This window comes from Pseudoliparis swirei, chromosome 15 (genome assembly GCF_029220125.1).
Source record: "Pseudoliparis swirei isolate HS2019 ecotype Mariana Trench chromosome 15, NWPU_hadal_v1, whole genome shotgun sequence".
NCBI classification, from domain to species: Eukaryota; Metazoa; Chordata; class Actinopteri; order Perciformes; family Liparidae; genus Pseudoliparis; species Pseudoliparis swirei.
This window is the reverse complement of record NC_079402.1, coordinates 20,769,104-20,793,268: the sequence shown is the minus strand read 5'-3', so window position 1 is coordinate 20,793,268 and position 24,165 is coordinate 20,769,104. Positions and strand designations below refer to the sequence as shown.

The following is a 24,165-nucleotide window of genomic DNA, read 5'->3' as shown; positions in this document are numbered from 1 at the left end:
AGGAGAACACAACATAAAACACACTTAGGATCTGCATCTAAAGACGAAATCAAACGCGTGCCTCTCGGTGTTTCTTCACGCCACCTTCTGCCCGATCACGCAGGAACTCGCCACTGCGTTTGAAATAGAGGCTTTTCTTTCTTTTGTTGTGATAAAACATTCTGGTTTAGAAAGAATGTGCAAATAAAACGTTGTGAATGTAAGAAAACAGATGTAGTGTACATCCAAACCGACCTTAATATGTACACACAGGGAGTCTCAGGTGATGATAAAAACACACTATGTTGAAGGCTAAACCAAGATGTCCCCCCCCCCCCCCCCCCCAGGGTTCCAGAGGGGATTCCGTCAATACTCAGGTGCTGAAGAAGGATGCAGATGGACTCTGCCGACTCTCCCAGGCTGCACTCTGCCTGTTTGAGGAGGTACATGCTCTGTGACATTTAGGCACTATTGAGAACTGATCTACTTTCCACTAACTGACTTTATGGACCGCACCCTCCCTCTGTTGACAGATTTGTAATCTAGCATCCTACTGCCTGTGCTCCTGCAGCACGAATGCAGCGGCTCCGGGTTCAGAGGGGGACACAGTCGTGGTGTATGTGTGGGGCAGCAACAGCAGCCATCAGCTGGCAGAGGGGACTCTGGAGAAAATCCTGCTGCCAAAGCTGACTCAGGGCTTTAGCGATGCCCAAATGGTATGGCTACCCATAATATTGACAACCCATCATATCACTCTGCCACATTTAATCTTTTAACGTTTGTGGGGCGGGTTTCCACACTGTTTCCTTCTTTTAGATTGAGGCAGGACAGTACTGTACTTTTTCAGTATCTGCAGACGGTTCAGTGAAAGCATGTGGAAAAGGCAGCTATGGCCGTCTGGGCCTGGGCGACTCCAACAACCAGTCCATGCCCAAGAAACTGGTGCTGGAGCCACATAGGAACATGAAGAAGGTGTCCTCCTCCAAAGGCTCTGATGGTCACACTTTAGCCATCACTGTAGAGGGAGAGGTAACGAGCTCAAATAACTACGATTCTGTGCTCATACATATCTCCCAGATGTGCAGACTGCACTCTTGACAGTTTTCCAACTCCATTAATTGTCAAATAACACATTTAAGACATGCTTTTGCCAAATATGCATCGAATAAAATGTTTCACTTTCTTTATAATTACCTTCGCATTGAAAATGCGGAAGGTAATGTTTTGATCGCCGTGTATTTGTATGCGTGTTATTCGCATAAGTCAAAAAGTATTAAACCGAATCGCATGACATTTGGTGGGATGATTGTTTATTATCCGGGGACCATTTGATTAGATTTTGGGATTGATCGGGTCAAAGGTCAAGGTCAAGGTCATGAAAAGGTCAACATCTCCTTTTTACCATTTTTATCCAAGTGGCATGCAACTAATGCCAAAATGTTGATAATTCAATGCCCAATCTTGTGATATGCGAAGGTATGCGCTCTACAGAGTGCCCGTTCTAGTTAATAATGAAATGTTCTAAATATTTCTCCCAGTTGTTCAGCTGGGGTGATGGAGAGTACGGCAAACTGGGCCATGGCAACAGTGTGACACAGAAATACCCCAAAATCATACAAGGACCGCTGTTTGGCAAGGTAGGCATTCAGAAAACCTTCCACTTTATTCATGTACACATTGTTGTGGAAAGCCATGCGATTTCTCATCATTCCCATCGATTATGGTGTCTGTGGCAGGTTGTTGTGTGTGTGTCTGCTGGCTACAGACACAGTGCTGCTGTGACGAATGATGGAGAGCTTTACACCTGGGGAGAAGGCGACTTTGGCAGACTCGGTACACGCACTTCATTTCTCAATTTGCTTGAGCTCGTTTCTCTCAACCATTTCAGTGAAGCATGTCAACGACGACAACAACCACCTCTGTTGTCCTGTGTTCCTCCCCCGAGCAGGTCACAGTGACAGCCAGAGTCGGAACGTGCCCACGCTAGTGAAGGACATCAGCGGTGTCGGGCAGGTGGTCTGTGGCAGCTCCCACACCGTCGCCGTGGCGCAGGATGGACGCACCGTGTGGTCCTTTGGGGGAGGGGACAACGGTACGTTGACATGCGGCTTGATTCAAGCCAATTTTGTAGCATCTGTGTGGACTGAAGGAAATCAAATGTTTTAGTGTATATCTTTTCTATCCAATGTATAAATTGCTTGAAAATAACAAACCCTATAGTCAGGCACGTGCACAGGTAGACCCCTAGTGGTGCTCAAGCTCCTCCCCCTTTGCCCTGGATGAGAAAACTGCCCCTTTTTCTGGAGACAAATTGTTTCTTCATTCATCGGTATTTAATAAGAAATACTTTCTGTCATCAATTCCCTTCAAATGTATTTTGATATCTGACGAGGCTTTATTATTATTTTTTTTTACACGAGTCTCCGTTAGCCAATCAGAACTATTGTACTGTCGTTGCCATGTAATAATTCATATTTATTCATAAGGAAAATGTAAGCTAGCCGTCTAATCCTGCCAAGAGGAGACGCAGTCGAGGACCGCAGAATTAGTGTAATGCTGATTATGTTTCAACTGTCAGAACATTTTTTGGGTGATGGGTGCCCTTTTCTTTGGTTTGAGCACCTGCCCCCCAAAATGTCTGTGCACGTGCCTGCCTATAGTACATCTCTATCAGACAGTACCGTAGTGGGATCATTTGTGGTCTATCAGAAATATATCTTGTTAAGGTAGAGTGAATTAATGCTGGTTCTCGGACTTGACTCATCTTTGCAGGTAAACTAGGTCACGGAGACACTAATCGTGTGTATTGCCCCAAGATCATAGAGGCGCTGCATGGATTCATCATCAGGAAAGTGTGTGCTGGCAGCCAGTCAACTCTGGCCCTTACCTCTGCAGGACAGGTGAGAGGACATTCTTGTTCTTCATCAGCTCTTAATATGTTTATTACCTTCGGATTGAAAATGCGGAAGGTTATGTTTTGATCGCCGTGTATTTATTTATTTATTTGTATGCGTGTTACTCGTATAACTCAAAAAGTATTAAACCGAATTGCCTGAACCATTGATTAGATTTTTGGATCGATCGGGTCAAAGGTCAAGGTCATGAAAAGGTTAAAATCTTCTTGAATCTCATGATATTTGGTGGGATGATTGGTTATTAGCCGGGGACCATTTGATTAGATTTTGGGATCGATCGGGTCAAAGGTCAAGGTCAAGGTTATGAAAAGGTTAAAATCTTTTTTCCATAGCGCGGTCAATTTGTATCCAATTGGCATGCAACTAATGCCAACATGTTCATAATTCAATGCCCAATCTTGTGATATGCGAAGGTATGCGCTCTACCGAGTGCCCGTTCTATTTCTGCATTAAATTATATCCTCGATACAAGTGAAGTGTGTATATATAGAGAAAATACGCTAATGTCTATTCTTTTTTGTATTCAGGTGTTTGCATGGGGCTGCGGCTCCTGTCTGGGATGCGGCTCGTCGGAGACGACCTCTCTGAGACCCAGGTTCATAGAAGACCTGAGCATCACCAAGATCATTGATATCTCATGTGGAGACAGCCACTGTCTGGCTCTGACGCATGGTAAGAGACCTTCAACATCAGTTAAAAAATGTTGTGCAAGAATTTTAATTCTGTACTGTTAATAATGTGATATTACAATGGTGAACGTGCGCTGACTGCATCGCACGCTGCTCTCCTTCCGACAGAGAATGAAGTGTACGCCTGGGGGAACAACACGATGGGCCAATGTGGACAAGGCCACACTTCCACACCAATTACCAAACCCAAGAAAGTGCTCGGTCTAGAGGGGGTGGCGATCCAGCAAATCACCGCCGGCACTTCTCACAGTCTGGCTTGGACCGCAGACCCGACTGACAGGTAAAACCTAATCTGGTCCGAAACTAACGCAAGTCTTTAGTTTCTGCCTTTTTGTTGGGTTTCCATTGATCGCTCGGCATTGTTTTATGCCATAAATACGACTCTTCTCATCCATCATTCTGAAATGATCGATGATGAACGTGTTTGTGCCTGCACGGCTCTTTTTAAGTGACTTCCTCTTGTCCAGGCAACTGGTGGCGTGGCACAGGCCCTTTTGTGTCGACTTGGAAGAGAGTACATTCGCCTACCTACGCAACTTCCTCGAGAGCTATTGTGACGGCATCGGGAATGACACCCCCCCTGCCCCATTCTTATCCAAAAGGTATGAACGTTAATTAACATAGCACTCTATCAGTGGTCATAATCTAACACGGTAAAGAACATTGGATTCTATTATTTGTGTTTGAAATTTGATGTAGGATAGAGTCATGTGCAAAAATCCATTTCTGTGACCCACTGAGCCCCGGTCAGTTATAATGAATTGAATCTATGTTTTTATTGCATTACATCACCGCCCATAGGAGCTCACATGGAATCCCACACCGTATTGTTCCCTCCTACCCACTTAACCATCGTTCCTAATGCTCTGTGTATATATTTCTCAGGGACCACCATCAGTTTCTTTTGCTGTGCATGAAGCTGCTTTCCATCCACTTATCCTTGGCCCATGCTGGGGGCACTGGCGCCATGGTTTTGGGGGCTCAGGGGAGGCCCCTCAGAAACCTGCTCTTCCGCCTCATAGATACCAATATGCCAGACTCCATACAACAGGTAAACTATCAGTCTGCCTCTGACTAGGTTATTTACTTATTACTTTTAGGCTGAATTGTTGGTGTTGTCTGCAGGTGATAGAACCAAAATAGTAAGAACAGTTTTGTGTAATATAATCTGTGACGTTGATTGACGGAGCCCATTTGTATTTTATGTATATGCTAACCCGTTGATTCCCAAGTGTCTGTTTATGTTGTGTTGACATTCCTGTCCATCCTCAGGCAGTTCTGAGCACGTTGTCCATCGGTGCATCCCTGCTGCTTCCTCCACTGAGGGAAAGAACAGAACTGCTCCTGTCCCTGCTCCCTCAGGGCCCTCAGAGCATAAATGTCCCCTCCAAAGGACAGGTATGTACAGCTCTTTTGTACCATTTCATTTAACAACATGTGTTGTTAAAATAGTGCTGGTGATCCTGACCAAATGCGTTTTTTGTGCCTCAACAAATGACCAGTCAGATTGTTTTAATAAAGAAGATGTTTATGTAAATACAGAATACAAAAAATATATTTAAACTGCTTTAAATAAAAGACACATGGCCTTCCTTTGCTGCATGGCGGTCCTCTTTTAACCCTCCTGTTACCTTCGGGTCAATTTGACCCCATTCAATGTTTAAGCCTCCTGTTACCTTTATATTTACTGACATATTTTACCCTCGGGGTCAATTTGACCCCAGCAATTAAAACCTCCAGAAAATTATTAGAATTAATATTGTTTCCCAAGTTTAAGTGTGAGGTACTTTATGTTTGTTTGTTGACTACCTAAATAGCCCTTTAAATATATAAAAAAGTTGATATTTCTTATATGTTTGACAGTGAAAAACAGCCTGGGGTCAAATTGACCCCAAAGAACACCGACATTAAACATTGAATGGGGTCAAATTGACCCAAAAGGTAACAGGAGGGTTAAACTATAACTCTGATCCAGATAGTTGGCTGTAAACTGGTTGGATGCATAAAGCAAACAAACAGTGTGTTTGTCCAAATCACAGCACCAACAAGGAGTGTTGCTAGGCAATAATTGTTGAAGACGGCTTGAATGTTGTGAACATGTGAAAACAAAAAGATCCCAAACCAAACGATTGTCTCTGTCTTTCCCCCGTATCTTTCAAAAGCGCCTGCAGTTAGACATGGTCCTCAGCAGCCTTCAGGATCAGAGCCATGTATCTTCTCTACTAGGTTACAGCAATTTTGGGGAGGTGACATCTCTGGGGCCCCCTCTGACACCGGCGACGTCCGCCCGGCCGCCCTCCTCATCCAGCTCTGAGGCCTATAACCCTCTGCACTTAGCAGAGGTGCTGCTCAGAACCCTGCTCCTCAGCATCGGCTTTTACACGGTATGGAGAGAGGACGCTGCGCGCTTGTGTGTTGAATTGCACTTTCACTTTTGTTTTCTCAGTCAAATCTTCCCAAATGTTCTATATTTTCGTTGTTACCGTTGAAATCGAGTCGATTGTCCTTTTCCTATTCCTCAACGCAGTTTCTGTTTTTGTGCCTGTCCACCCAGGAGCGGGCGTTTGGGGAATTGGAGAAAAACAGTGACAAGAAGCTATCAAATGAGAGCCAGGGACAGACTGATCCTCCTTGCCACTTCCACCAGCTGCTGTCTGGACTGCACAAACACCTGCTGGCACATTGCTATATCCATCCGAGCCCTGAGGTATACTTATATTGACATACACTACCGTTCAGAAGTTTGGGGTCACTTAGAAATGTCTTTATTTTTCAAAGAAAAGCACTGTTTTTTCAATAAAGATAACATTAATCAAAAATACACTCTATACATTGTTAATGTGGTAAATGACTATTCTAGGTGGAAACGTCTGGTTTCTAATGAAATATCTCCAGAGGTGTATAGAGGCCCATTTCCATCAACGATCACTCCAGTGTTCTTATGGTATATTGTGTTTGCTAATCGCCTTAGAAGACTAATGGATGATTAGAAAACCCATGTAATTATGTTAGCACAGCTGAAAACAGTTATGCTGGTGATATAAGCTATACAACTGGCCTTCCTTTGAGCTTGAAGTTTGAAGAACAAAATTAATACTTCAAATATTAATCATTATTTCTAACCTTGTCAATGTCTTGACTATATTTTCTATTCAATTTTCAATTCATTTGATAAATAAAAGTGAGTTTTCATGGAAGACACAAAATTGTCTGGATGACCCCAAACTTTTGAACGGTAGTGTAAATTTAAATCTAATAGCTCTGCAGCCATAAATCTGCTTTTATGTTCACTCTGATTCTGCTGTTCTGTAGGATGACAGCAGTGTAACGCTGCTTCGCGAGCATCTTTACCTGCTGCTTCCCTGTGCTGCTGAGACACTCAGGAGAGCCACCCAACTGTTGAAGGAGAGTTCCCTGGATAAACAAATCATCAAAAGCTTCACGGTAAGAAGTATGGCTGATTAAAAGTGTGTGTGTGTGTGCCTTTTTTATAAACTACACAATCTACTGTCCCATATGTATTTTATTATGTACAGTTCTTTTGTTCATCAAATAGCTAGATGTGTATACCTTTTTTTGAAAGATGTGATAAGACATTAATTTACACAAACATATTTTAGATTGACATTACTTTCTCCAACTGGAACAGAAAAGGATGATATCAAAGACTGTGATATTTCACTCTGTTAATCTGATTTTGATCTTTGGGAAGTATCGTATACACGAGAGATAAGTTCTCAAACCAAAATACAAACTTCAACATGTAGTGTATATCCTGACACCTTGAAACGTGGGTCAGAACAACAAGACACACAGAACCTCTGTCTGTCAACCGTCTCCAGCTAAACACCTTCAGGCTCATCAGTTTTAGAGCATTTGGGTAGGTGTCAGTTGGTCTGAGGACGAGCACATTATATAAATGTCTTTAAATGATTTAATCTTCTACTCTGCTCTTATGATATGATATGATATTTCTTTATTCGTCCCACAGTGGGAACATTTCAAAAATCACAGCAGCGGTGCACATCAGAGCATCAATGAAAATAAATGTAAAACACAAAACTAAATACTAAAAACTAAATACTAATACTAAATATACAGGGGGAAAACAAAGTAAAGTGCTGAGTAAAGTAAAGTGCAGAGTTTGCCAGGATCTCCAGCGATCTACTACAGTTTGTTGTTTCATTACCTTCACATTGAAAATGCGGAAGGTAATGTTTTGATCGCCGTGTATTCATTTATTTGTATTTTATCCAATTGGCATGCAACTAATGCCAAAATGTTCATAAATCAATGCCCAATCTTGTGATATGCGAAGGTATGCGCTCTACCGAGTGCCCGTTCTAGTTCTTATAGTTGTTGTCCTTCTGTATTCCTCAGTTATTTGTATGTCCCTCTAATCCCGCTCTCTCGCCCCACGTCTCAGTGGTGTTGTACAGCTCAGTGGCTGGCAGCCTGCTGTGCCAGGTCATGTACTCCTTGCTGCTGCTGCCCCTGGGCACAGTGCAACCCCTCCTGAGCCATTTACTGGCCCTGTTGGAACAACTGAACGGGTTCAATCGGTTGCTACCAGAGACGGGACTCCTGGAAGAACAGGAACTGAGAATGGAGGCTCCGAAAACCTGTTCAGGTCAGCGGAGTTTTGATTAACGCTTGACACATCGATTTAGTTGTTATATTAGCGGCTCGAGCAGAGTCGCAGGTATAATTAATATAAAAAGAATGGCATGTTTTTACACTTAAGATTCCTCTCACAGGATCAAGTATGGACACATTTAACCAGTCAGAGGGCTCTTCCTTCCAGATGAAAGCGAAGATAACACAGGCCTTGGACAGCAGCAACATGAGGAGGAGAGCAAGTGGGTCTGGCTGTTGGATCTGGAACGGTCTGTGGCGCTGGCAGTCGGCCGTTGCCTCGGCGGTATGCTGCAAGGCCCGCCGCCCTCACTCCAGGAGAAGACGTCAGAGTTCTGGCTATCGAATGTCCTCCTCAGGAACGGGCTTGAGATGGACTTCGAACAGCTGGGTAGGAAAACATACTGCGTGCTTTTGTCAATGTTTTTGGCTCATGGACATAAGCTGCATGCAATGTTCATCCCAAGTTTAATGTGGCCACACTTTGTATGTATGATAATGAAATGATAGAATCCCCGTGTTTGCCAATGGGCAAAGAGGATTTTCGGGAGTAATGTTTTCAATTCTTTGGTTGTTTTGTTAGGTCGTACAACAATAGGAAGAGGGTGAATTGGATGACAAACAGGAAGCTACCTAGTTTACCTTTTTTATATTATATACATCTTAGACTTATAACATGAGAACACAGGGGTAGCCTGACAGGCATGTTTAACTCAAGATATAATGCTGTTATGCAAATGAAAGGAAGTACATTTTTCTAAGTGTGTAGTTTTCACTTGTCATGTGTCCCATGTGATTCTCTGTCCTGAAGACCCGAGCATGGCGTGGCTCACTGAGGTGGTACTGCTGGGCAGGAGTGATGCCCGGCTGGCAGAGCTCAGTCTCAATGAGGAAACCAGGACTTTACTGGAACTGGCAATGGGATCCTCCAGAGGACCTGCAAGCGGCCTGTGGCGGAACATGGAGGACTATGCTCACAGCAAAGGTGCTTTTGACTCGCATGCTTGTGTTTGAAAGACAAACTATCTTTCTTTAACCCTCCTGTTACCTTTACATTTACTAACATATTTTACCCTCGGGGTCAATTTGACCCCAGCAATTAAAACCTCCAGAAAATTATTAGAATTAATATTGTTTCCCAAGTTTAAGTGTGAGGTACTTTATGTTTGTTTGTTGACTACCTAAATAGCCCTTTAAATATATAAAAAAGTTGATATTTCTTATATGTTTGACACAGTGAAAAACAGCCTGGGGTCAAATTGACCCCAAAGAACACCAACGTTAAACATTGAATGGGGTCAAATTGACCCGAAAGGTAACAGGAGGGTTAAAGGAAAAAAGACACATTTCATCCACCTGTTTTAATCTACTTACTCCAATCATTGCTGCACAATTCTATCGTATATTCTCTTCTTTAATGCATGTGTGACTTTGTGTCGTTTTGCTGTGGGAGCAGAATGGGAGAGTGGAGGCTCTGCAGGTGACGGTCTGCTGCAGACGGCGTGCCGCTGCAGTCTGGCTGCTCTCCTGAAACACACTGGACTGCAGAACGAGGCCTGTTGGCAGGACAGGTCAGTCACACAAATGGACCGTACTGAAAGGCCTGAGCTTTTTATCAACTCATCGTTGTGTAAGATCCGTACTGCAATGCTAACTATTTACTGTATTCATCTCCCTCTCTTGAGGCAGATACGAGCCCTGTGAGATGCTGTCGAACGTCTATGAAACGGTTTATAAAATCAGAAGCGCACTGTTGGCCAATAAAAACTCTCCAAGGATTACTCGGGCGCAGACTGCTGTCAAACAGGTACCATTACTGAAATGACTTTAGTATTTCATCGTGATGATCTTTTTCCTACATTTCAGAGTTATGAACCAAAACACTGATTTAATAACGTTATATAGTTTAATGTTTGTTCTGTAAACTTGTGTTTTCTTGGGTTACTGTTAACAATCACTGCATTGCACTTTCTATTCAAGAGGCACTTTATGCTGCTATTCTAACGAGGACTGACACACAATCTGGATTTAGAGATGAGAACACGGGTGCATTGAAAAATTGTAAATAAGATTTGAGAGATGTTTGTAAGTTCACGGTACAAAAGGCTAAAAAAGGGATTAAAAGAAGATTTATTTCTGTTGTAGGAGTCCAATTATGGAATAATGTTGAAATGGATGTAAGAATGGTGAACTCCTTTTTGGTTTTCAAGGGAATTATTTATAAAACAATTCTTGAGAGTTATAAATGTAATTAAAAACGTATTAATATGGAAGATGTATGTGGTAGTATATATAAATATATTTTGTTTTTTATTTTGTTTATTGTTGTTTTATTGTTTTATTTTCTTCTTTATTTTATATTAATTTTCTGATTTATTTTGATTTCAATTTAGGATAGGAATTTATAAGCATTTTTTGCTTCTACCTATGCCTTTTCAGTCTTTCTCTTTTGTATATTATATAGGATTGTATTGTATTTGATTTGATTGACTGAATAAAATACACAAACAAACAAACAAAACATTTCTTGCGTTGCAGACCACGCAAACTCCCCAAAGTCCCGATGCAGACGGGCAAGAGCCAGGAAGCTCAGCGGAGCAGGTGGGAAAGGATCACGAGCCGCAGTCAGGAGGGCACTGCAGCTTGGAGCTGCTGGTGCCTCCGCCCCCCACCGCCAACCACAACCAGGAAGAGATCGCGGAGGAGGACGCATTCGGCGACAGTCAGATGCACCTGTCAGGTTAGAAATGAACGCCTGCATTTCTTCCAGCAACATTGACAATGTGTTTCATGCCGGCCCAGACAGAAATACACATTACACACGCATCTGATCCTCTCGTGTCTCTGCAGAAGTCCTAGAATCATTTATGGCCACCCGGGAGGCCATGCAAGTACAGCAGAACGTGACAGTGTACGAATCCTTTGGCACTTCCACCCTCCCCAGCAGCATGGAGAGCCCAGTCAGCCCAGAGAGGGAGCTGGATCTGAAGCAGCAGTGGGAGAAGCAGAGGGAATCTGAGGAAAGCGTGGGTTTCCCTGCTGCATGCCACCTGGTGGTGTCCCGCTGTCTCTTCCTCCTGCTGGGGGTCAGGCCTGCTTTTGTGGAACCCAGCGAAAGGGAGAATAGTCAGGCTATGAATACTGGAGCAAGGTTAGAGTGTGTGTGTGTGTGTGTGAGGCAGCTATGTGTTTTTGTTGTTGTTGTGGTATGTTCGTTGTGTGGCCGTTTGTTGCACTGAACTATCCTTATGATCCCACTTTTAGAAAATCAACAACAGAATTCCTAATGATGGCTGCTAACGGACAGAAACAGGTGAGTCTTTGCCTGTACCATGTGGCCCCGCCCCTCTTTATCAGTGCTAATGTATTGTCTTTGTCTTGCTTAGTCTGACCAATCCAAAATCTCATTGGGATCTTCCAAGAATAAAATGGGTAGGTTAAATCAGTTCTCCTAAACATTTGTTCAATAAATACCATTTAAAAGTCTTGCCTACAATCATGTATTAATGGAATAGTTTAGAGCATTGGATGAGGAGATGAACACTACTCTAATAATGAGGCTCCTTTCATCAACCCTGAGCATAAGGACTGAAAACAGGGGGAGCCAGCCGGGGCCTGGCTGGTCCGGCAAGAAAGCGAATATACATACTTCCTAAAATGTCCCTAATGTGTATACTGTGTTTTTTTTAATCTCCTTATTTTGTTCTCAGAGTTGTCTTTTTGGGGTCAGTTAGACATCATGTCTGCATTATCCCCATGGCAACATGTTGTAGCATGACAGAATGAGTGCATATAGGTTAATATCCGACTGTAAGCGTTCTGCTCTGGGGAAAACTTGTTCAGGGATTAATTTAATTCATTTTTATTTTTGCATTTTTTTCCTTTCATGAATTAAAAGTGGATTATCAACTCTGTGGGTGTTGAAGGATTAGTCTGTTGGTCTGTCTGTTCCAGGTTTACCTCTTTGCTCTCTGGGCATCATGAAAGACGCTTGGGACCGGCTTCGGCAGTGCATCAGTCCGACCTCGCCGATGTCCCACCACGGCAGCAACACGGTGCCTATTCTGAACCAGGCGTTCCACTTTGTCTGTGGGAGCCTGACCCACTTGTCCTCCTCCTCCTCCTCCTCACCAACACTACCAAGTGGACAGACGTGCGCTCAGGCGGATCCCAAGGCCATTTCTTTTGCGATACTGCAGCAGCAACAGAGGGCTGAGGTAACACGATTCTTTCTCCCCTTTCCATAATAGTTCATTATTACTGCTGAGGAATTCAAACTCTGTCACACCTGCAGCTGTTTGTTAATATCTTGGTTTCCTCATGTCTTTTTGGGTGTTTTAAAAAAAATCCCAGAAATGTAATGGCAGAAGTGATACACATAGGCTCAACTATAGGTGGAAATGATTATATAATAATATTAATGCATGGATATTTAGTATTAGTTTTTAGTATTTAGTTTTGTGTTTTATATTTATTTTCATTGATGCTCTGATGTGCACCACTGCTGTGATTTTTTTTATTTCCCCACTGTGGGACGAATAAAGGAATATATCACATCAAAAACAATTGCAAAAATGCAGTGCTACCCTGGACATTGTCTGGTGTTTTGTAAATTAACTTAAAGGTCTTCACTAACTCCTAACTCCCTTTGTTGTGCTCAGTTGCATCTGGAGGCCTTCTGTCACATGTCGTCCTTCCTGTCCAAGATGGAGGAGGAGAGCACCGGCTTCACCGCCGCCCCTCAGTTTCCTGCCTTGTTGCCGTCTGTGCAGCTTCAGTTCCTCTCTGGATGTTTTGCTCTGGGAACACAATTCATTGCCTCTCACTCTGGAGCTAATTATGAGATGCAGCATTACATGGTACATCTAGTAATCTCACTATCACAATGTTTGACAAGATGTTTATGAACCCCGGAAAAAACGAAGGAATTAATATTTAATTCAAGCCAGATGGAGTGAGGAGAATCACTGAATATTGTATTAATTTGGTCTTTTTCTTCCACATTTCTATCTTTTGCCGTACGAATTACTCTCTAATCCCTCTTTTCTTAATCCAGTCTGGGACGCATTCAGCATCACTGGGTACGCAACGAGAGCTGCAGTCTGCTGCCCACAGCTTCTACCAGCAGGTGGTGCGGGTCCTCAAACAGAGGGTCCTGTTGGAGAGAGAACATCCAGGTTTGTCCATTATTCACTTACAGGAATTTCATTATGGTCCAATTTTTCAGTTGCGGATGGAAAAACTGACTTTGACCGTGTCTAAAAGTTTACGCTTAAAGACACTCATACGACCACACAGGTAACACGAGGGCATTCAGTCGTCCCTGCTCTTGGAAAAACAACGACAATATTATATTCTTTCACGATATAAAAATAATTTGTTTTATTGAAGAATGGGCTTTCAGCTGTCGTCTTGTGTTTGGCTCTATGTCTTGTAAGTTGTCTTGGTATGAAACTTCCCAGGGATCTTGTTTCATTGTATTGACTCATTGTTGATAGGATTTTCTTTTGAAGGTATGTTGGACTTACTTGTGTTTTTAAGCATGCACACATGTTTTATATACTGCCCATGCCTTTTTATCATATTTTGCATGTAGTTGAGATTAGGTCTCTATCGTCACCAGGTTCCTGCCAGCACCTTCTCCTGGCCACCATGTTTGCCCTGAACTTCTGCTACCAACCAGTGGACCTGGTGCTGGTCATCAAATGTGGAATCCTGGAAATCCTTTCCATGCTGACCAACGACAGCTGTGCGCTGATGAACCAGGGCTGGTTTGCGGCCTCTAAATCTGGAACCATGCTGCTAAGTGGGGCTGTCAGACTAGCTTGTGCCCGCCTGCTTCAAATATTGACCGTGTCTGCGAGGTGAGCGTGACAAGAACAGGATGTTCATTACTTCTTTGGTTTTCATTGATTCAAAGTGAAAGTAGACTTTAGTGCTACATGCGTAACACATTGTCCTGTGCTCTCAGCTCCTGTGAGGATTCGCTGCCTCTGGATGTGTCCCATGCTCTAATGGAAGTGCTGTGCGAGCAGCTCCAACACATCCTGTATACCTTTCACCAGCAGCAGACCGCAGAGAGAGGAACTGCTGACAGGACAGATCTGGACTCCTGCAGCAAGAGCACAAATCCAATTGGTGTTGCATATTAAGCTATATTTAATATATATATATAATTACTGTGTATATATATATCTTTTATATATATATTTATTTATATATATATATATTAACTGTATATATAATTTATATATATATATAATTACTGTATATATATATCTTTTATATATATATTAACTGTATTTATAATTTATATATTATATGTTTTTACCAATCGCACAACACGATAAAGTCTGTTGTTTTTAAGGACAAATGATGCTTTTGTGAAGCCTTATTAAGTCGAGTTCTCCTTCTGTCTTTGTTGTTTTAGGAGGGGAAAGCAGCAAAGTGGTTGAATCTCAGCTTGCAGATTTCTTGGTGTTTCTGAGGCGTGTCCTGTCATTAAGAGTGATGAAAAGACTTTCTACCTTTGTCAAGTGGATTGATCCAATCATGGCCATTATTTCACATAAGTGCTCTTCAGGTAAGACATTTTTAAATGGTATTTAAAAACAGCATTGCTATTGTTTAAAGTGCAAAATTATATTTTTGTTCATACATAACTCCCTGTGCATTTCCACCGGCCTCTTTTCAGGATCCTCGTGCTTCCAGAACCTCCGCACTAAGCTCTTGGCGTTCCATGTTTTGGAAAGACTGTTACCTGCCTGTTCTGAACCGGTTCAAATTCAACAGGTATGATGTTGAAGTGTAAATTCAAACGTGCAAGGGACGAAGCAAAAGAAAAGTTTGAAAATGTGAATGTTATAATGAAGTAGTTATCCTTCACATGTTTTCCTTTTCTCCATTCTCCTGTAGATTATTCAACAACTATTTCAGCTCTTGTCTGTTTATATGTGGAAGGAACCTCTAGCCGAGAAGAACCACGAGGAGACGGCTGAAAAAGAAAAGGGGGTAATACAGCAGGATTACACAATTACAATGTGGTCAACTCTCAGTTCCTCGGCTATTTTTCTACAAATAATACTATGTACCGTTTACTGTAATAATAAGTATTTTTATTTCAGTGTATTACTATGTAAAACAAATTGTCTTTGCAGTTTCATGAGCGTTTAACCACATTATTGCCACTTATCTGCGGTCTGAAAAGTACTTTTTTCGATAAGTCAGAACTGTATCATTCACTTCGTGTACATGACAAATAGGGTAGTCATTCTCCTTTTCAATGCAGACAAAGTGTGAGGAAATCTATTCAGAGCTAACTCTTTGATCTATTCCAACTTACACAAAATACCCGCGTTTCAAACCCCTCAGCTTGCGCTGCGGGTTCTTAGCCGTCCTCTTTTCTTGCCGAATCTTTGTGCTTACATTAAAACACAACTCGGCTTTCTAACAATTCGATCAAAATGTTTCCGTACAACCAGCCAGTCGAAATGCTCATAACCATGTCTGAACGTGTGTTGATGTTTATTGACAATCGGGACTGAATGCAACGTTGCAGGACTCAGAAAATGCTGAGTTTGGGTCGAAGTGAAATTCCCTCCTGGCAGTAATGAAGCGGAGCACAGCGGGGCCACTTGGTGGAACAGATGGGCTTGTTCTCCACGGAGGGGGAGCGGGGAGGGGTAGGAAGTGGGAAAGGGAAGAAAATGAACACATTTGTATTAGAGTCACATTATAAAAAACATGAATATGAAACACAACCCTCCAGTATAATGTAATTATTATCATTTCAAAATGTGTTTGCAAATCACAGAAGGGCGTCAAGGGATCAAACCAGGACCCCTGTTGCTCGCCACCACACCACCGTGCAACCAGTGTTGTCATATTGCGTTGCTTTTGTGTCGCACAGTGGTTGTTAACCAAGTATTGTTTTGTTGTTATTATCTTTTGCAGAAACCTGGCAGCTATGATGAATGTATTCCTATTGGAGATTTTTCCTTTGACCCACACAAGCTGATCTGCTGTTCTTTGGAGAGCGGGAACATCCTCTCCCACGGCTCGGGAGGGAAAGGGTACGGCCTGGCAACCACAGCCATCACAGCCGGCTGTTTCATCTGGAAGGTGAGTAACTGATGTATACATGAAGAAAGGAAACATTGATACACTTCATCTTCTCCTTAGAACATGTCTAACAAACAGATCAATCCTTCTCTTCTTAGTTCTATATTGCCAAAGAGAACAGAGGCAACGAGGCCACATGCGTCGGTGTTTCACGCTGGCCAGTCAGAGATCACAACCACCACACCACCACTGACATGTGGCTGTATCGGGCCTACAGCGGCAACCTGTACCATGGAGGGGAACTGGTCCGCACACTTCCCTCGTTTACCCAAGGCGACACAGTCACCTGCATCCTGGACATGGAGGCCCACACCATATCGTTTGCTAAGAATGACAAGGTCGGACCAAATATCCACAACTACGATTCATTTTTACCCTTTTGGTATTTTCTTGATTTGCAATATCTTTGTTTTGTTTCGTTTCCGCTAGGAACCAAAGTTGGCATTTGAAGGTGTGGTTGCCTCTGAATTGTATCCTTGTGTGCTGTTCTACAGCAGTAACCCTGGAGAAAAGGTACTTTTACTATAGGCACTTACTCAACTAGAATGGGCACTCGGTAGAGCGCATACCTTCGCATATCACAAGATTGGGCATTGAATTATGAACATGTTGGCATTAGTTGCATGCCAATTGGATAGAAATTGACCGTGCTATGGTAAAAAGAAGATTTTGACCTTTACGTGACCTTGACCTTTGATCCGATCGATCCAAAAATCTAATCAAATGGTCCCCGGATAATAACCAATCATCCCACCAAATTTCATGCGATTCGGTTTAAAACTTGTTTTGTTATGCGAATAACACGCATACAAATAAATAAATACACAGCGATCAAAACATAACCTTCCGCATTTTCAATGCGAAGGTAATAACGGACACTTTTGTCCCCCATCTCTAAATCCTGTGGAGGCAGAGATTAGTGTGCGTTTGCCACCAGATATTTGAGTTATTGAATATCTTTGGCCACAGTTGGTAAAACACATAATATTATAACTGTATCTTAATTACAAACGAGTGAAATGAAGGAAACAATAGGTGCATGTTTTGGATAGGATCTTGGAGGGCAACATAAATGGGCCTTTGTTCTTCTCACAGGTGGCACTGCGTGACCTCAAGATGCGAGGCATGCCCAGTCAACTTCTCCCCGGGGAGCCACTCTGCAGCCCTCGGACCACGGTGCTGCTGGAGTCCACAGTGCAGCTCCTCCGTCGGCTCCATCGGTGTGACCAGTGGGCCTCGCACATCAACCAGTACATCCACACCCACCTGGAGCTCATTGGTCCCCTGCTCAAAGAGGATGACTTCAATCCAGGTCGGGACCGTTCAGCCTGCTCTTGAATAAAACTTGCTCTCGTTTCATTTTATAACACTTTGGAAATCATCATATCATCAATCAAGTAGATAGTTAGCAATAAGGAAAAAAGGAATTATTACATCACTCATTCGTTTCTGAATGTTGTTTATTTCCAACAAAACTATAACTCTAAACTAGAACGGGCACTCGGTAGAGCGCATACCTTCGCATATCACAAGATTGGGCATTGAATTATTAACATTTTGGCATTAGTTGCATGCCAATTGGATACAAAAAGAAGATGTTGACCTTTTCATGACCTTGACCATGACCTTTGACCCGATCGATCCCAAAATCTAATCAAATGGTCCCCGGATAATAACCAATCATCCCACCAAATTTCATGCGATCCGCTTTAATACTTTTTGAGTTATGGCGAATAACACGCATACAAATAAATAAATAAATACACGGCGATCAAAACATAACCTTCCGCATTTTCAATGCGAAGGTAAATATGCTTCGTTGCATAATCTTTTTGGGGAGGATGGATAGCGATAGTGGACATATGAACAAAGGAGGTTGCGGCTCATGAGGAGTTTTGATCTCCTTTTACACCCGTGTTGTACAACTGTACTGGTCCCAGGAGCACAGATATTCTGAGACTGCTAAAGCTAAATTAGGAGTTTCTTTTCGATGTGGAGGTTTACACCTTGATGCTTTGGGTTACTCGGCTGGTTCTCCACCCTCATTGCTTAACCTACATTTATGTTGCTCTGTTAATGCATGCTCATAGAAAAGACCTATCGCATTAATATGAAAATATATGATTTCAAATACACTGTTGCACAGTAATTTCAGTACTCCTAATTTGTACCTCAGCCTTCACCAGGCTTGAGAGTTGTTTTTATTATCCTCCAAGTATGTGATTCAGCACTAAAATGAATTTAGCAATTCCTGTCAATCACAATCCGGCCATAGTGGACCAAGGAATGACTGGCGGGTGTCGAGAACGGACGGATGAAAATAAGTTGGACACTTTGATTTGGTAATTCTGTGGCTTCATGGCTGTTCCTTCACTCTTTGTTTCATGCTCACCGTCTGACTTTCACCTCCAGGCGTCGGTCCCACACACTCTGAGAGGGAAGAGCAGGAAAGAGACGGAGGCGTCGCTGCAGACGACACCGGGGACTTGTTGGGACGACGTCGGACCCTGTCGGAGACCAAGCTGGCCGCTCTCTGCACCGACGTGTGGCCGGTGCTGGCCCTGATCGGAGGAGTGGACGGTGGCCTCCGGGCCGGAGGTCTGTGCCTGCACAAGCCCAGTGGACGCAGGGCCATTCTGCTGGGAGTCCTGAAAGAAGGAAGCTCTCTCGCCAAGCTGCAGTGGGAGGAGGCCGACGTCTCCATCAGGTAGAACACATATGTATTCATGACACGCCCCCGAATTTATGACACGTCGTTACATATTAAATGTTGATTCTCATCAACTTCCATGTAACAGTTCATATAGGTTTCTTGTCTTTGTCCTTTCTGCATGTTTATTATTACTCTGTATAATAATTATTTGTTGGTGTTTATTTTTCCTCCAAGTAATCTGTCTGACATCTTACTTTATTTTCATCATTAACCCCCCTGATCTTACTGTCTTTTTGCTTCTTCCTCCTCATTCTTAAATCCATTAACCCCTGTTGAATCCGTCCCGGTGTCCCCCCCCCCGTGCCGTGTCTGTGGCTTCTTCCCGTCCTTACCGATAACTAAGCTCCGTGAATTCTTGGTCACCCAGCGACACGCCGATGGTCTCGTTGGAGCCCAGCGACGTGTCCTTCTGCGACGTCACCCCACTCGGAGGCCTCAAACCGACGGTGCTGTTAGACCTGATTTACTTGATGGGGCTGCTGGAGGAGCAGGGATGGCAGGGGGCTCATCCAGCCTCCAAACGGAAATCCTCTGAGGAGAACATTAGAGAAACTGAGATGGCCGAGACAGACCCCGTCCCATCTTCTTCCACAACCAAAGATGCCACAACGCTTGTTGACCATCAGGAGTTGACCCGTCTACCCGAGCTTCCCCAAACATGCCAGACCTCCAAAGCGGATGCCTTTGCACATGAACTGAGAGCAGTTCGAGTCTCATACCTCCTCATTGGAGCTTTGAAATCCCTGACTGTCATTTTTAGTTGTGAGAAGCTATCGGATTTGCTCCTGGTGCCTAAACCTGACCCTTCCTCCTCAATGAGTCCCGTTTCCAGCCCGAACCTTGATCAGGCCAAGGCCGGCAGCAGCCAGTGGGATGAGAGTGCGGAGCTGAGATCGGTGCTTCAGTATGTGGTGCAGAGCATGGTGAAGTGGGCAGTGAGGCCCTGTCCCATCAAACAGAGCGTGTCTCTTGTCGACCTGGAAAGGGCTCAGGTCATGATCTACAAAGGAGCCCTGAGCAGACTGCAGGACGACAAAGAACACAGAGGTATCGATGTTCATGGATCATATTTGAGACGCGTGTTGTTGTGTGTGCAGAGGTGTCGACTTCAAACTTGGACTCGAGGCTCCGAGAGACAAATATTCGATTTGTGATATTTGTCTATAACGTTTAATTGACTTTAAATTGTTGACCATGCGTCCGAAAAATGTGTGAAGAAATTAACAAGAACTCATAATTATTTAATCATGTGACCTTTTGAATTGAAATAACTTGGTTCTTTGAGGGCTGCAAATCTGATATTTTCTTAAATTTAATTGTTCGGTAAAAAAATGTTAAAAGTCAGAAATGATGAAAAAATTCCCAGTAACCTAAGGTTTCGAATTTAATTCAAACTTTGACATTGGAGAAGACGGAATAATCAACTATCAAATCATGGAAAACCAGTTAGTTTTCAGTCAATAGACTAAATATTCACAATTATTTTACAATTTTAAATTGCTAACACGTTAATAATCAACATTCAGAGACTAAAGGACTGACGTGCTGTGTTCAGGGTCAATATCTAAAATACATAGTTTAGTATTGGATGATCTGACCTCCTCTCCTTCCTGTCCTCGCAGAATCTGGCCAGCGCTTGTCCTCTCAGCCCATTTCCAAGTCCTCCAGCTCCGTGTCCTTGTACAGCGCGGGCTCAGAAGGCACCGCCATCTTCGGCCAATCGAACAGAGCCTCTGCCTCGTCCTCCAACGCCGACTTGGCGTCCTCTCTGCCAACGAACCTGCAGACGGAAGGCCTCGATAACTTCAACCCCGTCTTTCCCATCAGCCTCCTCCAGTGAGTAAAGAGCGGATGGATCGTGAATGATTTTCGTTTGATTTACCTGTCGGTTGAGTCATTTATTCTAATGGACACACACACACACACACACACACACAGCAGTCAGTTATCCTCAATTCCCGTGTTGTTACTGATCGCTACAGACCTGTATTTTTGGAAGCGGCAGCTTTTCTGAAGTCCAGAGAATGGTTGAGTGAGGATGTATCTGAAAAAAGAGCGTTAGGATTCTGCCTGCACTGTCTCTAACCTCAGCTGCAGCTGCAACTCTGCCTGCTTGTTCTTCTATTAAGGCAGCCGGCTGACAGGGCCGGTGTTATTCCTGCTTACAAGTGGCAAACGAACTAACGGCCTCGTGCCAGATGATCAAACAGAGAATACAATCAAAGTGAGGAGAGTTTTGACAAGAATAGCCCAGAGATATTTGCCAAAGTCTCTCTTGAATGACATATTGTAAAAACTTCTCTGAATGCGAGTTGACACAACAACGACAAATCCCGGACTTGATCGTTTAAATAACTGACGTATAGGCACGCATGCTTGGCTCATTGTGATTTGTAGCCACCTGACCTTTTTCCTTGAGATGCATCACATTTTTAAATGTCAGGTCATCACTGAATACCGACAGTATAGCATCACGTGCACTGTGTTATTACTGTGTTATTACTGTGTTATTACTGTGTATAATGTCTCTTGACTCGCTCCAGGCACATGGTCTTAACTCGGTTCCCCACGCTTACCGGCCTGGTTAGCGCGGCCCCCGCGCTGCACCCTCGCTTCAGCCTGGCCAGCTCTGCTTCTTGTGACGCCTTCACAGAGCAGCAGACTAGCTTCATGGAACCAGGTCCCTGCAGCACACAGGCCAGGAGCAGCCTGGGTAAGAACACGCGCAGATAAAAGCTGTCGAATGAAGAAAAAATCATCTAACTTACAATAAGTGACCAACGACACACTGCGTTAAAGAGAATAGCTCTGCTAAGTCAGTTGATATACAAAAAATCAATTAAAAAAAACTCTCCATGGCTTCATATTCATGTAATATAATTTGGAAATTAAGCTATTGTAAAAATAAGTGGTATTAAGATTATTGAGTGGGATCTGCCTGTCTCTTGCATGGTTTTATATGTACGTCTCAGAGCGGCACGTGTTTTGCTTTGCTATTGGACAGATCTGATTTTACTCAGTTTTACACAGTTTTTCCCCTCACATGCTTGAATGGCACTATTTTTTTCCATCATCTCTTATGTTGGCTTATTTTTGGTGCTTGTTGTAGTCTGTAAACTAAAGAAGCAGAACATAAACTGAGGGGGAAAAAAACAAAACGGACTGTGGAAATAACTTCACGACTAATATCACGTCTGTCTTCACGTCTATGAACATTTCTGTAGCTGTGGGCTTGTTTTTTGTTTTCTGTTTTTTGTGTACTTTTTACTTTTCTCCTCAATCACCAGAACGGACACAAATGTTTGTCACCAGTCGGTTGCTAGAAATGGGATTCTCTATGACACATATCTACTGGGCCATGGAGGCAGCAGGTACTGCTTGGTGGAGCATCTGATGTCACTCACTTCATTTGCTTCACGTGCTTTCTATTTTAATCATCTGTCCTTCACTGTGCTGCAGCCTTGTTGTCGTAGTAAAGATTAACACGATGCTCCTACTCGTGGTGGGAATCAGTTTTGGCTTTAGGATTTAAAAAGGAACAAATGAAAATCCAATTTTCTCTCAAATGTTGCTCACAGAATATATGGGCTTCTAATATTACAATTTAAAGGTGAACAAATTCTGATTCTAAAAAGTACTATTGGTCAGAAAAATTAATCTATATTAATCGGCATACATTGTAATGTGTTCTACATCGCCTGTTGAACCCTCCTGTTACCTTCACATTTACTAACATATTTTACCCTCGGGGTCCATTTGACCCCAGCAAGTAAAACCTCCAGAAAATTATTAGAATTAATATTGTTTCCCAAGTTTAAGTGTGAGGTACTTTATGTTTCTTTGTTGACTACCTAAATAGCCCTTTAAGTACATAAAAAAAGTTGATATTTCTTATATGTTTGACACAGTGAAAAACAGCCTGGGGTCAAATTGACCCCAAAGAACACCGATGTTAAACATTGAATGGGGTCAAATTGACCCTAAAGGTAACGGGAGGGTTAAATCACAAACTCTTCACATTCTAAAAAAATGTTAGACCTTCTCTCACTTTCAATATGTCACACTTTTACACATTTGACACACTGACCCTTGTCACACTCTGTATCATCAGAGCAGATGTGCCAGGCTGACCTCAGACAGCACACCTAAGCGTGATCATCTGGTGGGGTTGGCCAACACAAATGAGAATGTGAAACGCTCCACGATCCATCTTTTCTTTTTGAACTCTGACAGTTCACCTTCCCTGTGGTCCCTCCCAGATGTAGCGGGGGACTTGGACTCTCAAACCATCGAGGTGTTGGCCAGCTGGATGCTGGAGCACCCCGTGATGGACGAGCAGCAGGCAGCTGAGTCTGCGAGACCGGAGGGGGCTCCTGACACGCCGTCGCCAGACGGACCAGAGACGGTCCAATGTCCCGAGCGCCCCGCCACTCAAATCAATGAAAGGTCCGGGATTTGAGAAACATTCTAATTTGATTTCTTTGACACTGGCATTATGATATTATCACTGTTATAAATGCAACGATGGGCTGTATTTTTTTGTTTCTAGTCTGTTGCCTGGGCTCGACTGGATAGAGAGGGAGAATTTCTTGGACGTCCACCTCACGAGGAACAGGCCTCCTCCAGCGCGGCGGCGGCGCTCAGGCCCGAGTCAGAGGACTTCTTTTCGAAGGGCAGGTCAGTCACGGCTTTGATCCAGAAATAATTTGTTCACATGTGCTAAAAAAAGCAGATATTGTAAAAAGAACAACAACACAAATGTTTAACATGCTTGTTTTGAGCTCCCTGATTGAACTCTTGTGACGATTGTAATCATGACTAAACATTAAACTCTTCATTTTTTCATTTGAAGCAAATGCCATCTTTTCAGACTTGCCATCACCCAACCGGCTCCCGCAGCTGTACCAACAGCACACATCGGTCACTGATTGGCCAGAGCAGGTGGAGTTTCATCCCTTCTCTGCTGAGGAGTCTGAGTTGGGCTACATGGATGACCCGTACCATGAAGAAACGTATGAGGATCTGCTCACCACGTCATTCTTCAGCTTGGAAAGAGATACGCTCCAGATAGTGGAGGTAATGCCCACACACACACACACACACACACACACGT

General features: G+C 43.2%; 1 protein-coding gene across 1 annotated transcript in view; it reads left to right on the top strand.

Annotated features, from left to right (window-relative positions):
• The window catches only part of LOC130204910 (probable E3 ubiquitin-protein ligase HERC1), a 55,876-nt gene that overhangs the window by 5,329 nt on the left and 26,382 nt on the right, over positions 1–24,165 (top strand). The window contains exons 3-46 of the mRNA XM_056431916.1: positions 327–422; positions 513–695; positions 796–1,008; positions 1,518–1,616; positions 1,716–1,812; positions 1,928–2,071; positions 2,752–2,879; positions 3,422–3,566; positions 3,692–3,863; positions 4,051–4,185; positions 4,469–4,634; positions 4,856–4,981; positions 5,746–5,967; positions 6,138–6,290; positions 6,896–7,034; positions 8,010–8,213; positions 8,388–8,609; positions 9,030–9,203; positions 9,675–9,789; positions 9,908–10,025; positions 10,757–10,958; positions 11,069–11,369; positions 11,483–11,531; positions 11,605–11,650; positions 12,173–12,435; positions 12,880–13,077; positions 13,275–13,395; positions 13,842–14,082; positions 14,190–14,356; positions 14,649–14,801; positions 14,913–15,010; positions 15,134–15,229; positions 16,172–16,339; positions 16,438–16,677; positions 16,769–16,852; positions 17,435–17,651; positions 18,752–19,046; positions 19,396–20,099; positions 20,675–20,888; positions 21,596–21,765; positions 22,340–22,423; positions 23,312–23,498; positions 23,602–23,729; positions 23,905–24,128. Coding sequence (XP_056287891.1) covers positions 327–422; positions 513–695; positions 796–1,008; positions 1,518–1,616; positions 1,716–1,812; positions 1,928–2,071; positions 2,752–2,879; positions 3,422–3,566; positions 3,692–3,863; positions 4,051–4,185; positions 4,469–4,634; positions 4,856–4,981; positions 5,746–5,967; positions 6,138–6,290; positions 6,896–7,034; positions 8,010–8,213; positions 8,388–8,609; positions 9,030–9,203; positions 9,675–9,789; positions 9,908–10,025; positions 10,757–10,958; positions 11,069–11,369; positions 11,483–11,531; positions 11,605–11,650; positions 12,173–12,435; positions 12,880–13,077; positions 13,275–13,395; positions 13,842–14,082; positions 14,190–14,356; positions 14,649–14,801; positions 14,913–15,010; positions 15,134–15,229; positions 16,172–16,339; positions 16,438–16,677; positions 16,769–16,852; positions 17,435–17,651; positions 18,752–19,046; positions 19,396–20,099; positions 20,675–20,888; positions 21,596–21,765; positions 22,340–22,423; positions 23,312–23,498; positions 23,602–23,729; positions 23,905–24,128 — 7,701 coding nt within the window. The remainder of the gene's footprint in view (positions 1–326; positions 423–512; positions 696–795; positions 1,009–1,517; positions 1,617–1,715; positions 1,813–1,927; positions 2,072–2,751; positions 2,880–3,421; positions 3,567–3,691; positions 3,864–4,050; positions 4,186–4,468; positions 4,635–4,855; positions 4,982–5,745; positions 5,968–6,137; positions 6,291–6,895; positions 7,035–8,009; positions 8,214–8,387; positions 8,610–9,029; positions 9,204–9,674; positions 9,790–9,907; positions 10,026–10,756; positions 10,959–11,068; positions 11,370–11,482; positions 11,532–11,604; positions 11,651–12,172; positions 12,436–12,879; positions 13,078–13,274; positions 13,396–13,841; positions 14,083–14,189; positions 14,357–14,648; positions 14,802–14,912; positions 15,011–15,133; positions 15,230–16,171; positions 16,340–16,437; positions 16,678–16,768; positions 16,853–17,434; positions 17,652–18,751; positions 19,047–19,395; positions 20,100–20,674; positions 20,889–21,595; positions 21,766–22,339; positions 22,424–23,311; positions 23,499–23,601; positions 23,730–23,904; positions 24,129–24,165) is intronic.